This window comes from Pseudorca crassidens, chromosome 1 (assembly GCF_039906515.1).
Source record: "Pseudorca crassidens isolate mPseCra1 chromosome 1, mPseCra1.hap1, whole genome shotgun sequence".
Classification (NCBI taxonomy): domain Eukaryota; kingdom Metazoa; phylum Chordata; class Mammalia; order Artiodactyla; family Delphinidae; genus Pseudorca; species Pseudorca crassidens.
The window spans coordinates 123761589-123778439 of record NC_090296.1 but is presented as its reverse complement, the minus strand read 5'-3'; the positions used below and the strand labels follow the sequence as shown (position 1 = coordinate 123778439).

The following is a 16851-nucleotide window of genomic DNA, read 5'->3' as shown; positions in this document are numbered from 1 at the left end:
AAAAAACATACAAAATAAGCACAGGATGATTTTAAAAGACAGAAAGTAGTAGGTGGACTGCCTAGTGACCCTGGGAATTGAAAAGCAGCACAGCAGTGAGTTCTGGTTTTGTTTATTGCTGACAGGATGCTATAAAAGCCTCCAATCCAGAAGGACCAACTGACACAGACAAAACAGGCAACAGCAAAACTTGTTTTGCCAAGCCAAAGAACAGAGAAAAGGATGGCCTAAGAAAACAGACAACCATTTTGGCAATATTCCTTCTATTCTAGCCAAACGTCAGTGGAAAACTTCCACCCCATAGTTTCAATAGGGGTAAGCAGAGAGCTGAACTTCCGTTGCCCACCTGGCAGAAGCAGATGGTGGTCCAATTCCCTCACCAAAACAATGTCAGCAAAGGTGAACAGTGAGCTGAGCTCTTACCTCCAGTTGGCATTAATAACACTAAACAAAGCAGTAGGAACCGTACTTACTCAGCACTCCACTTTCCCTCACATCTAGTGTCAGTGGGAGCTGAACTTCCACACCCACCAAGCAGCAGTGAGACTTAACGAGGTAGTGAAAGTCAGAACTGGTAGACACTGACCTAGTCAGCTAGCTGGGAGGGAATCCGGGAAAAAGTCTGGAACTGCCTAAGAGGCAAGAGACCATTGTTTCAGAGTGCACGAGGAGAAGGGATTCAGAGCACCGCCTAAACGAGCTCCAGAGATGGGCACGAGCCATGGCTATCAGCACGGACACCAGAGAAGGGCATGAAACACTAAGGCAGCTGCTGCAGCCACCAAGAAGCCTGTGTGCAAGCACAGGTCACTATCCACACCTCCCCTCAGGAGAGCCTGTGCAGCCCGCCACTGCCAGGGTCCCATGATACCGGGACAGCATACCCGGGAGAACACACGGCATGCCTCAGGCTGCTGCAACGTCACAGCGGCCTCTGCTGCCGCAGGCTCAAGCCGCATACCATACACCTCCCTCTCCCCAGCCTGAGTGAGCCAGAGTCACCTAATCAGCTGCTACTTTAACCCCGTCCTGTCTGAGTGGAGAAGATGCCCTCAGGTGACCTACACGCAGAGAGGCAAGGCCAAATCCAAAGCTGAACCTCAGGAGCGGTGTGAACAAGAAGAGAAAGGGAAATCTCTCCCAGCAGCCTCAGGAGCTGCACATTAAATCTCCACAATCAACTTGACGTACCCTGCACTTGTAGAATGCCTGAGTAGACAACAAATCATCCCAAAATTGAGGTGGCAGACTTTGGGAGAACTGTAGACTTGGGGTTTGCTTTCTGCAAATAATTTGTTTCTGGTTATATGTTTATCTTACTTTAGTATTTAGAGTTTTATTAACATTAGTAGAATTCTTTATTGATTTGGTTGCTCCCTTACTTTTATATATATTTTTTTTTCCTTTTTTTGTGAGTGTGTACGTGTACGCTTCTTTGTATGATTTTTTCTGTATAGCTTTGCTTTTACCATTTGTCCTAGGGTTCGGTCTGTCTTTTTTTTTTTTCTAAGTACATTTTTTAGTGCTGGTTACCATTGGTGGATTTGTTTTTCAGTTTGGTTGCTCTCTTCTTTCTGTCTTTTTATTTCTTTTATTACTTTTTAATAATTATTTTTCATTTTTGATTTTAATAACTTTATTTTATTTTATTTTTTCTGTCTTTCTTTTTTTCTCCCTTTTCTTCTGTGTCGTGTGACTGACAGGGTCTTGGCACTCTGACCAGGTGTCAGGCCTGTGCCTCTGAGGTGGGACAGCCGAGTCCAGGACATTGGTCCACCAGAGACCTCCCGGCTCCACGTTATATCAAATGGCGAAAACAATCCCAGAGATCTCCATCTCAACTCTTAAACCCAGCTCCACTCAAAGACCAGCAAGCTACAGTGCTTGACACCCTATGCCAAACGACTAGCAAGACAGGAACACAACCCCATGCATTAGCAGAGAGGCTGCCTCCAATCATGATAAGGTCACAGACACTCCAAAACACACCACAGGACGTGGTCCTGCACACCAGAAAGACAAGATCCAGCCTCATCCACCAGAAAACAGGCACCAGACCCCTCCACCAGGAAGCCTACACAACCCACTGGGGGCAGAAAACAAAAACAACAGGAACTATGCACTTCCACCCTGTTAAAAGGAGACCCCAAACACAGTAAGTTAAGCAAAGTGAGAAGACAGAGAATTACACAGCAGATGAAGGAGCAAGGTAAAAACACACCAGACCAAACAATTAAAGAGGAAATAGGCAGTCTACCTCAAAAATAATTCAAAATAATGATAGCAAAGACAATCCAAAACCTTGGAAACAGAATGGAGAAAATACAAGAAAACTTTAACAAGGACCTAGAAGAACTGAAGACCAAATAAAAAATGATGAACAACACAATAAATGAAATTAAAAATTCTCTAGAAGGAATCAATAGCCAAAAAACTGAGGCAGAAGAATGGATAAGTACCCTGGAAGATAAAATAGTGGAAATAACAATCACACAGCAGAATAAGGAAAAAAGAATGAAAAGAATTGAGGACAGTCTCAGAGACCTCTGGGACAACATTAAATGCACCAACATTCGAATTATAGGGGTCCCAGAAGAAGAAGAGAAAAAGAAACGGACTGGGAAAATATTTGAAGAGATTATACTTGAAAACTTCCCTAATATGGGAAAGGAAAGAGTTAATCAAGTCCAGGAAGTGCAGAGAGTCCCATAGAGGATAAATCCAAGAAGAAACATGCCAAGACACATATTAATCAAACTATCAAAAATTAAATACAAAGAAAGATATTAAAAGCAGCAAGGGAAAAACTACAAATAACATACAAGGGAATCACCAGAAGGTTAACAGCTGATCTTTCAGCAGAAACTCTGCAAGCCAGAAGACAGTGGCAGGACATATTTAAAGTGATAAAAGGGAAAAACCTACAACCAAGATTACTCTGCCCAGCAAAGATGCCATTCAGATTCGATGGAGAAATTAAAACCTTTACAGACAAGCAAAAGTTAACAGAATTCAGCACCACCAAACCAGCTTTACAACAAATGCTAAAGGAACTTCTCTAGGCAGGAAACACAAGAGAAGGAAAAGACCTACAAAAACAAACCCAAAACAATTAACAAAATGGTAAAAGGAACATACATATCAATAACTACCTTAAATGTAGATGCATTAAATGCTCCAACCAAAAGACACAGACTGGCTGAATGCATAGAAAAGCAAGACCCATATATATGCTGCCTACAAGACACCCACTTCAAAACCACGAACACATACAGACTGAAAGTGAGGGGATAGACAAAGATATTCCATGCAAATGGAAATCAAAAGAAAGCTGGAGTAGCAATTCTCATATCAGACAAAATACACTTTAAAATAGACTATTACAAGAGACAAAGAAGGACACCACATCATTATCAAGGGATTGATCCAAGAAGAAGATATAATAATGGTAAATATTTATGCACCCAACATAGGAGCACCGCAATACATAAGGCAAATAATATCAGCCATAAAAGGGGAAATTGACAGCAACACAATCATACTAGAGGACTTTAACACCCCACTTTCACCAATGGACATATCATCCAAAATGAAAATAAACAAGGAAACACAAGCTTTAAATGAAACATTAAACAAGATGGACTTCACTGATATTTATAGGACGTTCCATCCAAAAACCAACACAATACACTTTCTTCTCAAGTGTTCATGGAATATTCTCCAGGATAGATCATATCTTGGGTCACAAATCAAGCCTTGGTAAATTTAAGAAAATTAAAAGAGTATCAAGTATCTTTTCCGACCACAATGCTATGAGACTAGATATCAATTACAGGAAAAGATCTGTAAAAAATACAAACACATGGAGGCTAAACAATACACTACTTAATAACCAACAGATCACTGAAGAAATCAAAGAGGAAATCAAAAAATACCTAGAAACAAATGACAATGAAAACAGAAGGACCCAAAACCTTTGGGATGCAGCAAAAGCAGTTCTAAGAGGGAAGTTTACAGCAATACAGTCCTACCTTAAGAAACAGGAAACATCTCAAATAAACAACCTAACCTTACACCTAAAGCAATTAGAGGAAGAAGAACAAAAAAACCCCAAAGTTAGCAGAAGGGAAGAAATCATAAAGATCAGATCAGAAATAAATGAAGAAGAAATGAAGGAAACGATAGCAAAGATCAATAAAACTAAAAGCTGGGTCTTTGAGATGATAAACAAAATTGATAAACCATTAGCCAGAGTCATCAAGAAAAAAAACAAAAGACTCAAATCAATAGAAATAGAAATGAAAAAGGAGAAGTAACAACTGACACTGCAGAAATACAAAGGACCATGAGAGATTACTACAAGCAACTCTATGCCAATAAAACGGAAAAACTGGAAGAAAGGGACAAATTCTTAGAAATGCACAACCTGCCAAGACTGAACAAGGAAGAAATAGAAAATATGAACAGTCCAATCACAAGCACTGAAATTGAAACTGTGATTAAAAATCTTCCAACAGAGGGCTTCCGTGATGGCGCAGTGGTTGAGAGTCCGCCTGCCGATGCAGGGGACACGGGTTCGTGCCCCGGTCCGGGAAGATCCCACATGCCGCGGAGCGGCTGGGCCCGTGAGCCATGGCTGCTGAGCCTGCGCGTCCGGAGCCTGTGCTCCACAACGGGAGAGGCCGCAATGGTGAGAGCCCTGCGTACCGCAAAAAAAAAAATCTTCCAACAAACAAAAGCCCAGGACCAGATGGATTCACAGGCAAATTCTATCAAACATTTAGGGAAGAGCTAACACATCTCCTTCTCAAACTCTTCCAAAATATAGCAGAGGGAGGAACACTCCCCAACTCCTTCAATGAGGCCACCATCACCCTGACACCAAAACCAGACAAAGATGTCACAAAGAAAGAAAACTACAGGCCAATATCGCTGTTGAACATAAATGCAAAAATCCTGAACAAAATACTAGCAAACAGAATCCAACACCATATTAAAAGGATCATACACCATGATCAAGTGGGGTTTATCCCAGGAATGCAAGGATCCTTCAATATACGCAAATCCCTGAATGTGATACACCATATTAACAAATTGAAGGCGAAAAACTATATGATCATCTGAATAGATACAGAAAAACCTTTCGACAAAATTCAACATCCATTTATGATAAAAACCCTCCAGAAAGTAGGCATAGAGGGAACTTTCCTCAACATAATAAAGGACATATATGACAAACCCACAGCCAACATCGTCCTCAATGGGGAAAAACTGAAAGCATTTCCACTATTATCAGGAACAAGACAAGGTTGCCCACTCTCACCACTATTATTTTAACATAGTTTTGGAAGTTTTAGCCACAGCAATCAGAGAAGCAAAAGGAATAAAAGGAATCCAAAACAGAAAAGAAGAAGTAAAGCTCTCACTGTTTGCAGATGACATGATACTATACATAGAGAACCCTAAAGATGCTACCATAAAACTACTAGAGGTAATCAATGAATTTGGTAAAGTTGCAGGACACAAAATTAATGCACAGAAATCTCTTGCATTTCTATACACTAAAGCTGAAAAATCTGAAAGTGAAATTAAGAGAACACTCCCATTTACCATGGCAACGAAAGAATAAAATATCTAGGAATAAACCTACCTAAGGAGACAAAAGATCTGTGTGCAGAAAATTATAAGACACTGATGAAAGAAACTGAAGATGATACAAATAGATGGAGAGATGTACCATGTTCTTGGATTGGAAGAAACAACATTGTGAAAATGATTCTAGTACCCAAATCAATCTACAGATTCAATTCAATCCCTATCAAACTACCACTGGCATTTTTCACAGAACTAGAACGAAAAATTTCACAATTCGTATGGAAACACAAAAGACCCTGAACAGTTAAAGGAATCTTGAGAAAGAAAAATGGAGCTGGAGGAATCAGACTCCCTGACTTCCAGACTATACTACAAAGCTACAGTAATCAAGACAGTATGGCCCTGGCACAAAAACAGAAATATAGATCAATGTAACAGGACAGAAAGCTAGAGATAAACCCACGCACATATGGTCACCTTATCTTTGAGAAAGGAGGCAAGAGTATACAATGTAGGAAAGACTGCCTCTTCAATAAGTGGTGATGGGAAAACCGGACAGGTACATGTAAAAGAATGAAATTAGAATACTCGCTAACACCATACATAAAAATAAACTCAAAATGGATTAAAAACCTAAATGTAAGGCCAGACTCTATAAAACTCTTAGAGGAAAACACAGGCAGAACACTCTATGACATAAATCACAGCAAGATCCTTTTTGACCCACCCTCCAGAGAAATGGAAATAAAAACAAAAATAAACAAATGTAACCTCAGGATACTTAAAAGCTTTTTTGCACAGCAAAGGAAAACATAAACAAGATGAAAAGACAACCCTCATAATGGGAGAAAATATTTACAAATGAAGCAACTGACAAAGGATTAATCTCCAAAATATACAAGCAGCTCATGCAGCTCAATATCAAAAAAACAAACAACCCAATCCAAAAGTGGGTAGGAGACCTAAATAGACATTTCTCCAAAGAAGACATACAGATTGCCAACAAACAGATGAAAGGATGCTCAACATCACTAATCATTAGAAAAATGCAAATCAAAACTCCAATGAGGTATCACCTCACACCAGTCAGAATGGCCATCATCAAAAAATCTACAAACAGTAAATGCTGGAGAGGGTGTGGAGAAAAGGGAACCCTCTTGCACTGTTGGTGGGAATGTAAATTGATACAGCCACTATGGAGAACAATATGGAGGTTCCTTAAAAATCTAAAAATAGAACTACCATATGACCCAGCAATCCCACTACTGGGCATATACCCTGAGAAAACCATAATTCAAAAAGAGTCATGGGCTTCCCTGGTGGCGCAGTGGTTGAGAGTCCGCCTGCCGATGCAGGGGACACGGGTTCGTGCCCCTGTCCGGGAAGATCCCACATGCCACGGAGCGGCTGGGCCCGTGAGCCATGGCCACTGAGCCTGCGCGTCTGGAGCCTGTGCTCCGCAACGGGAGAGGACAGAACAGTGAGAGGCCCGCGTACCGAAAAAAAAAAAAAAGAGTCATGTACCACAATGTTCACTGCAGCACTATTTACAACAGCCAGAACAAGGAAGCAACTAAGTGTCCATCAACAGATTAATGGATATAGAAGATGTGGCACATATATACAATGGAATATTACTCAGCCATAAAAAGAAATGAAACAGTTATTTGTAGTGAGGTGGATGGACCTAGAGTCGGTCATACAGAGTGAAGTAAGTCAGGAAGGGAAAAAAATACCATATGCTTACTCATATATATGGAATCTAAAGGAAAAGAAAGAAAATGGTTCTGATGAACCTAGGGGCAGGACAGGAATGAAAACACAGACATAGAGAATGGACTTGAGGACACGGGGAAGGGAAAGGGAAGCTGAGACAAAGTGAGAGAGTTACACTGACATATGTACACTACCAAATGTAATATAGCTAGTGGGAAGCAGCTGCATAGGACAGGGAGATCAGCTCGGTGTTTTGCAACCACCTAGAGGGTTGGGATATGAAGGGTGGGAATGAGACGCAAGAGGGAGGGTATATGGGGATATACGTATGCATATAGTGATACAACAGAAAGTAACACAACATTGTAAAGCAATTATACTCCAGTAAAGATATTAAAGGAAAAAAGAAAAAAAAAAAAAAAAAAGCCCTGGAATAATCCCAACCTGACTGTGATTTGTTATCATTTTTATTTATCGCTGTATTTAATTCACTAATATGTTGTTCACTGTTCAAGAGAAAATGTTTTATTATAATATCCTTTTTAGGTTTTGATATTAAGGTTATAAAATGATCTCTCTTTTATTCTGAGGAAGAGTTTCTTTAAGATTGAATGTATCTTTACCTAAAATGTTTGGAAGAATTCACAGGTGAAGCCATTTTGACCTGGAATTTTCTTTGTGAAAAAATGTTTCATTATTAACTCACATTTTTTTAATACTTATACATTCCTTCAAGTTTTTCTAATTCTTGCTATGCAATTTTTGTTATGTTTTTCAAGTTATTTGTTAATTTCTTCTAAATTTCTAAATTTAGTGTATAATATTGCTCAGAATTTCTTTTTAATATTTTGGGGATCTGTGCCAATGCCCCTGTTTCATTCCTGGTGCTAGGCCTTGTCTCCTTTTTTTCTTGGTATTACTAGAAGTCTGTTAATTTTATTGGTCTATTTGAAGAACTACATTTTGGTTTTGTTAATTTTTCTCTATTCTCACCTGTATTTTTCCTTCCATATTCCCTGGGTCTAGCTTGTTCTTTTCTAACTTCTTGAGATGGACAGAGTATGGATTTTAGGTTTTCCTCCTTTCTAATTGGTGTAATTGAAGCTAGAAAATTTCCTCAAAGCATAGCTTTACCCTAATCCCAAAGATTTCAAATGTTCATTCTTATTCAACTGACATTTTCTAATTTTCAGTGTGATTTCTTCCCTGACTCATGGATTATTCAGATATATATTCCAAAATTCCAAAAATCTGAAAATTGTACAGCTACATTTTTGTAATTAATTTCTAACTTCATTCCACTGTGTTAAGACAGGCAGAATAAGTTCAATCATCTGAAAGTTGTTGAAACTTGTTTACTGTGTCAATTTTGGTAAATATTCCATGTGTGCTTGAATATGTATTTGGACTTACAGGCATGACAAAGTAGCCTGTATTAAAATTAATCTTCTTCCTGCCAAACAGAACTACAAGAGCTAGATGAAATATATAAATGAATTGTTTAAAGGCATTGGAAAGCAACCAGTATAGGCAAGACTTGAGGAACTACAATTCCTGAGAATAGGGACAACAACATGAGATCCACATTCACCCTAGAATTTTCCCTGAAGACTGCTGGAATTCACAGTGTAGGAAAGTGAGTTCTAGCAGAAACCAGCAGTCCTATCTAGCTAAGTCAGATATTGGAGTTCGATGAGTCTAAAGAAACTGGGGCTTCAGGGGAAAAAATCTTGGAGAGGGGGAAACTGCAGGAAAGTAAGCCAAAAGAATCTGCATTCAATCTTCCCCTAAGAAGTCTGACAACTGCTAAGCTTTGCATATACAGGGCAAGATTCCAAGACACCCAGCAGAAAACAGCAGCTGGGATGCTAATGAACTAAGCAGATATTGTAGCAACTGTATGGTGCCGAGGAAATAAAAGTTGGAACTCAGGAATGAAGTGGTCTTGGCAAGCACCCCAGGTTTTCAATTGAGACTCCAAAAGGAACAAGAAAAAACTAAAACACATCAACTTTAATAAAACCTCAAGGCAAACCTTGACAGGATTAAGGTGTTCTGCTTGTTCTCTACCTTACTGCCATAAAAAACTATATATTTTTAGAAGAAGTCTCTATAACTTTTAGTATACAATGTTAAACATTCAATTAAATATGAGGCATCCTAATCAAAAAGAGTAAAATAACTCTAAACTGCCCCAAAACTGTTTTTTAAACTAACGAACTCACAGATGGTTCAAACATTTTACTTTTCAGACACAAATTTTTAAAATAGCTATTATTAATATGTTCAAGAAAATATGGATTAGACATACAGAACAGAGGATGAGCAGAATGACTAGAAGACATATCAGTAAAAAGTTTCCAGATTGAAGTAACAAAAGGGAAAAAAATGGAAAAAAAAAAGCATTAGTTGTTAGACATATCAATTATGTCAAGTTCATTAATCAGGTTGTTTAGATATTTTTGATCTTTACTGATCTTTATCTACAGGTACTATCATTTGAGACAGTTATGGTAAAATCTCCCAGTGTAAATATAGACTTTTTTTCAATTTTTCCTTTCAGTCCTGTCAGGGTTTGCTTTATATGTTTTAAAGATATGTTATGTACATATAAATTTAGAGTTACTTTATCTCTCTGTTGAAATGATCCTTTAATAATTTTTAAAAATCTCTAAAATGTTGCTTGGCTACTCTTATTTCATCTGGTAACAATACTAGCTTTGAATTGAATGGGGTATGTATAGAATATCTTTCCCTGCCTTTTCCTTTTGACTTTTCTACATTTTAATATTGAAGGTGTATCTCTTATAAGCAGAATACAATTGGGCTTTTTTGTGTGTGTGTGTGGTACGCGGGACTCTCACTGCTGTGGTCTCTCCCGTTGCGGAGCACAGGCTCTGGACGCGCAGGCTCAGCGGCCATGGCTCACGGGCCCAGCCGCTCCGCAGCATGTGGGATCTTCCCGGACCGGGGCACGAACCTGTGTCCCCTGCATCGGCAGGCGGACTCTCAACCACTGCGCCACCAGGGAAGCCCCTATTTTTAAAAGTGTTATAATCTTCATTTTTAAAATTTAATATTTAGACCATTTACATTTAATGTAGGGATTGATACATTTACTTCTATTACATTATAATTCTTTTTTTGATTTGTCTTATGTGTTTTGTGTTTCTTTTTTTCCTCTTGCTTTCTTTTGGATTGATCAAAAAGATTATTAGTTGAACATTCGTTTATTCTTCTTTGTGGTTTTCCTGAATTTATAACACAGCGTTGACTTATGTCTAATGCAAACGAGCACTCCTGTAACTTCTTAGACAATGTTAGAACCTAGAAAATATAAACTCCATTTATTCCTCTCTTATCTTTTGGGTTACTGTCATAAATTTTCATTCTACATATATGTCAAGCTCCACAAGACATTGTTTCACACAGTCAATACACATTTAAGGTTATCTGCATTTTTATTCCTTCTAGTTTTTTTCATTCCTTCATGCATTTCTGGGATGCTATCTGGAATCATTTTCCTGCCATCTGAAGAACTCTGTGGTTTTTTTTAGTGTAGGTCTGACTACAAATTCTCTCGATTTTTATTCATCTAGAACTACCTTTATTTCACCTTCATTTTTGAAGGTTATTTTTTGCTGGATGCAGAATTCTGTCTCTCCAGTTATTTTCTTTCAGCACCTTAAAGATCTCATTCCACTGCCATCTGGCTTTCATCAGCTATAAGTTGACTCTTGCTCATTTTAAAAGTCTTTTTTTTTTTTAAAGCTGTGACTACTTGCAAAGATTTTCTCTTTCTTTGATTTTTAATATTTTTATTATATTGCATCTAGATGAGATTTGTTTTATATTTTTCCTAGTTGGAGTTTATAGTGGTTCTTGAATATAAGACAGTATCTTTTGACAGTTTGGGGAAATCTTCAGTGATTACCTCCTCAAAGGTTGCTTTTGTACCATTCATTCCATCCCTTCAGACTCCACTTACAGGTGTGCCTCTTATGCTCTTCTCTGCATTCTCCTCTCTCTCTCTCTTTTCTCTCCATGATATAGCCTCAGTATTTTCTACTGACTTAGAATTAATTCAATCCCAACTCTCCTAAATTTTAAATCTCTTCTCAGTGTGGGTAAACACATTAGTTGTTTTAAGAATTTCATTTATCTTCCTGGATTCCTCCCTTCCAGGGCACTGTGACCATAAAAAAATCTGGACTGGCTGCTATCTAGACATTTACGCAGCAATCATCCTGGGATCACCACCACAGAATTATTACCTTTGCCTCTTCTCTGTACTGGCTCCCTCTTGTAGTGACAGTGTCCATAGAGTTAAAAATCTTTTGAGACCTAGAATGTTTGAAAATGTCTTTAATCTACTCTCACATCTAATGGATAATTTGGCTGGACATAGGATTTTAGCTTAGAAATTATTTTCCTCCAGAATTTTGAAGACATTGCTCAATTTTCTTGTGGCTTCTAGTGATAATTCTGCAAAAGCAGGTGTCATTCTGATTCTTGGTCATTTGTATACAAACTGATTCTTTTCTCTAATTTTTTAGAGCCTCTCATCGCCTGTAGTACTCATAAATTTACCACCTTTTTTTTTTTTTTTTTTTTTTTTTTTGCGACACGCGGGCCTCTCACTGTTGTGGCCTCTCCCGTTGCGGAGCACAGGCTCCGGACGCGCAGGCTCAGCGGCCATGGCTCACGGGCCCAGCCGCTCTGCAGCATGTGGGATCTTCCTGGACCGGGGCACGAACCTGTGTCCCTTGCATTGGCAAGCAGACTCTCAACCACTGCGCCACTAGGGAAGCCCCTCCCAACATGTTCTGATGTCACTGCAGTTTCATCCATTATAGTGGGCACTTAATGGGCCCTTTTGGTTAAAAACTTATTATCTTTCTGTTAAACAAAATTTCCTTTAATTATTTCATGACTTCTTCCTTTTCCTTTATCTTTCTATAATCCATGTTATTCAAATAGTGGATAGTCCAGTATCTATTTTTATATAATAAGTCTAAAACTTAGCATCTTAAAATACTATGTTATTTCCATGCAATTCTTTGACTCAGGAATCTGAAGAGTGCTCAGTTTGGTGGGGGGAGGTGTAGGAGGGGGTTCATCTCATCTCCATATGGTGTCAGCAAGGGTGGTTCAACTGAGACCAGAGAATTCATGATAGCTTCACCACATGTCCAAATCTTTCATACTAGTTACTGGCTGAGACTAAGTTCTTCTCCGGGCCACTTTCTCTTCACATGGTCTCTCATTATTCAGCAGCCTATCTTGGGCTTCTTTACATGGTAGCTGGCTTCCAACAAGGAGAAAATTGAAGCTGCAAGCCCTCTTACCAGCTAGGTTGGGAATTTACCAAACCTCACTCTAGATACATTCTATTGATTATATCAAGTCACAGGACCAACCAAAGATTTAAGGCGAGGGAAAACAGAATCTACCACTTGACAGTGGAAGTGGCATGCATGCACAGGGATGAGAGAAACTGTTCACACCCATCTTTGCAGACAATCTACCACAGGCCACAATCTGGCTTCAGATTGCCTAAGTCTTCCAAGACTACCAGACATTCATCAATTAGAGAATCACACTTGAAGACCAATATCTCATGATCTATATCAGATTTGGATGTGTTCCTCAGGTGTCGGTTCTCTTGATCTGGAAACCTGGCAGTTCAAGTAGAAGAGGGCTTGAAGTGGAAGCAAGATTGAGGTATCTCAACATTATCTTTATCCATAGTCTTCTACTTAGTCTCGTTGTTTGCAATACAGTACCCCCACCTTCCAATGTGTCTGGTATCTCTCAGGTCAAATACCATCTTTTGTACCTTCTCTAGAAACTAAACCTCCAATATTCTGTAGGGTGAGAGAGATACATCTACTCTCATCCTACTATTCAGAGTTATGGGGAAGTGGGGAGGATTCGAGATTCTTCTTATAATCCCTACCTATACCCTCACTTCCAGAGATACCTGCTCCCACCAATTTCTGATCCTTTTGGAAGTTATGTGGATCAAATTGGATTGCTTGACAGTTTTGCCCACCCCCTGAGCTGAGGATTCAGCTAGCTTACTCAAATGTCACAACTGGTCTTGCTATTTTCCAACTTTCAAAAATTTGTTCATGTCATCTCTTCTCCTGTCTCTTTTTCCTTAAGTCCTTTCATATCATTTTAGTTGAGTCTGGGGAAAAAGCAAAGTAACTGCATGTGCTCACTCTATCATCTTTAACAAAAATCAATTTTATAGCATATCATTACAAACTTGAGTACTATACCTACTGTAATTATAAATTACTTAAGATATACACCATAATTCACTGTGCAAAACAGTGCATCAAAACCCCACAACTGAAAACCAAAGTGGTCAAAAACAAAATTCCTTGGTATATTAACGAGTATTTTTAAGCCTAGTCATAATGAAGATCTATCATTTCACTTCAACCAAACGGGTCACACTCATAAATAATCTGAGAGTACTGCTTTAAACAAAACCATGATACATGCTAATACTATAATTCCTTTAAGTTCTTTTGCAGTTTTGATTTTTTAACACATTTCTCTCAGACTTTCAAGACACAGACACTAAACTTCATGATTCCACATTTTCCTACCTTTTCCTAAGAAAGAACTCATACCAACTCTCAATTTTCTACTTTCTCAATGGAGAAAGCAAGGGCAATATATTCCATAAAAGTAAGGTATGTATCTGAAATAAGCCAATAGCACTTACTGAGACCAAAATGGAAAAACAGCGCAACAACATCAATAATGCAAAGGTGGCAATACCTTTGTTATATCCAATAAAACATTTCTTTATGAACCAAAAAACTCCAAAGTGATCCTTCATTGAATAGAAAAGAAAGCAGTATTCTCAAGTTGTTCCTTAACTAATAAGACAAACTCATTATTACTTACTATCACTCTAAAATCTAAGCCTCTAAAGATGTATAAAAATCCACTCTGGATTTATGAAGGAAACTCCTATGGAATCAATTCAGATGAGTCTTCAGAATTACAGCCCTTCTATTTATTTTTGCCCCTTTATTATTCTGATGGTATGGAAAACAGATATGTGAGTAAAGATAAACACATGATATTATTTTAGTACCCAAACAATATTTAAACATTAATGAAATGAAGTACTGACATGACATTTTAAAGTGTATACTACCTATAAGATGAACTACTTTATTTCTTTTCTACTTACAAATGAACTGACAAAAGATATCATTCTCCTTAAAGTTTACACAGGGCAAACCTGAGACTAGAATGACATCCAAAAGTTTTCATACAGTTAAGATGATTTTATGATTTTAACTAAGGCAAATTAACATCATATAAATGATGCACAAAGATAAATATATAATGTTATTAGCACCAAATTCAAATAAAATAAATATCTTCACATAAATCTACTTGTCTAATACATACAAAGGTTGATTCAAAGTCACTTGCCATTTTTGCGGGAAGGCTTCTGCACTGTCATTGGTGGGCAAGACTGGGCAGGTGCTACATCCGAAGAAGCAGTAGAGCCTGTATGATGAGCCTTTACCTTGTCAGCCCAACTGACACCTGTGGGAGCCAGACGCGGAGCAGCCACTGTGCCAGGTGAACCCCTATGGAGAAAATGACAGCATTTAATAAATCAAATATAAGTTAAAATTTTAAAAATATAGTTAATATATTTAAATTTTAAATGCATTTTGTGTGTGTGTGTGTGTGTGTGTGTGTATCCACATATATAGAATAACATACTACCACAGCAATTTAAGGCAAATATACTCATAAATTTATCTTCTTCTAATACTTCATTAATATACCATAACATATTATATGGGAACAAATATAACAAAAAAGCTCTCACCAGATTGGTTTAAAAGAAAATTTCAGTTAAATGGGGAATCTTAAAAAAATGCATGTATTTTTTATTTAAAATTTTATTTTCATTTAAAACTCATAACTTTTAATATAAATGTGCATTAATTTGCCAATTTATCAATGTAGGCATTATTAAAACAGGCTTTTTTTGTGTATATTATTTCATACATGATGCCTCATTGACAATGTCCAATTTTGTTTTCTTTAAAATGGAGTGATACTTTAGTGACACCTATTAAATAATCTTAGTACACAATCCTCCTCAGTTTTAATAATAATTTCCCCAATCTTTCACAGCTGTCCTATCCACTCATCTGACAGCAAAACTTTAACAGTTCACTTTATGAAAGCTTTCCAAAAACTTATCTTAGTTTTCACAGAAACAATGACTCTTTTACACTCACATTTTAGTGGTTTACTTAATATTTAAGTTATGAGTTATTATATAGACAACTTGAGTAAACAAGTTTGGTAACTAACTGCATAGTCTAAAGCATTTAACTCAACCAGGAAGAACAGAATTGCGCATATATACTAAAGTAAGCCTATAAGCCACAATCTTTCAGCATGCTTAAACATGTTTTACAATGAGAATAAAGAGTCTCAATTAATCCAATGACACAATACATGGAGATCAGTATGAGAACCTTTACTATGCATGCATTAAAGACTTCCAGGTTAAAATAAACCATTTACTATACAATACTCTGAACCACAGACTAATGGACTGCATTACAGGGAAATTTCCCTTAAACTGGTGATAGAATATAAAAACATTTGGTTTTATTTGCTTATATGTCTTTCCCCCACTCCACTAAGGTCCAATTATTATAAGGTTCCAAAGTCCATCAACCTTCACCTAAGGCAATATTATCTAATAATTTCATATGAAAGCAAAAAACTGGTTCTACTGAATAACACTTTATGAGCTCTTAGTAAGGGTCAAGTATTGATACAATGCCAGATGCTTGTGATAGAGAAGATATGACAAACATCTTGCCTTAAAGAAGGTCATAATATAAGTACAAAGAGTAAACAAACATTAAAAATTTTAACACGCTGAGGGTTTGAGGCAGCTGCTGTCGTGGGGTGGATAAGGCAAATCAGCAAGCCACTCCAGTAGCCAGTCACAGGAGAGCAATGCTTTGGACCTGCCATCAGCTTATGACATACAGGATTATATGTTGCAGAGACCCAGCAAGGAGGTCCACAGTGAGGCTTTTAGTCCTGAGGGAGCCCTTTCTATTCCTTGCTCTTGTGATGTAGATCCAGCTGTGTGGCTGACAGGGTCTTGGTGCTCCTGCCTGAGCCTCTGAGGTGGGAGAGCCAAATACAGAACACTGGACCATCAGAGACCTCCCGGCCCCACATAATATCAATTGGTGAGAGAGCTCACAGACATCTCCGTCTCAATGCTAAGACCCACATGCACCCAACGGCCAGCAAATTCCAGTGCTGGATGTCCCATGCCAAACAACTAGCAAGACAGGAACACAACCCTATCCATTAGCAGAGAGGCTGCCTAAAATCATACTAAGTTCACAGACACCCCAAAGCACACAACCGCATGCGGCCCTACCCACCAGAAAGACAAGATCCAGCCCCACCCACCAGAACACAGGCACCAGTCCCCTCTACCAGGAAGCCTAT

At 38.2% G+C, this 16851-nt stretch overlaps 1 protein-coding gene across 6 annotated transcripts in view; it reads right to left on the bottom strand.

The window, feature by feature from the left end:
- Window positions 1-16851, bottom strand: part of SCAPER (S-phase cyclin A associated protein in the ER) — a 492749-nt gene that overhangs the window by 346842 nt on the left and 129056 nt on the right. For all 6 annotated transcript variants that reach the window (XM_067754830.1, XM_067754870.1, XM_067754881.1 and 3 more), the window contains exon 8: window positions 14779-14939. In XM_067754830.1, the coding sequence (XP_067610931.1) occupies window positions 14779-14939 (161 nt within the window). The remainder of the gene's footprint in view (window positions 1-14778; window positions 14940-16851) is intronic.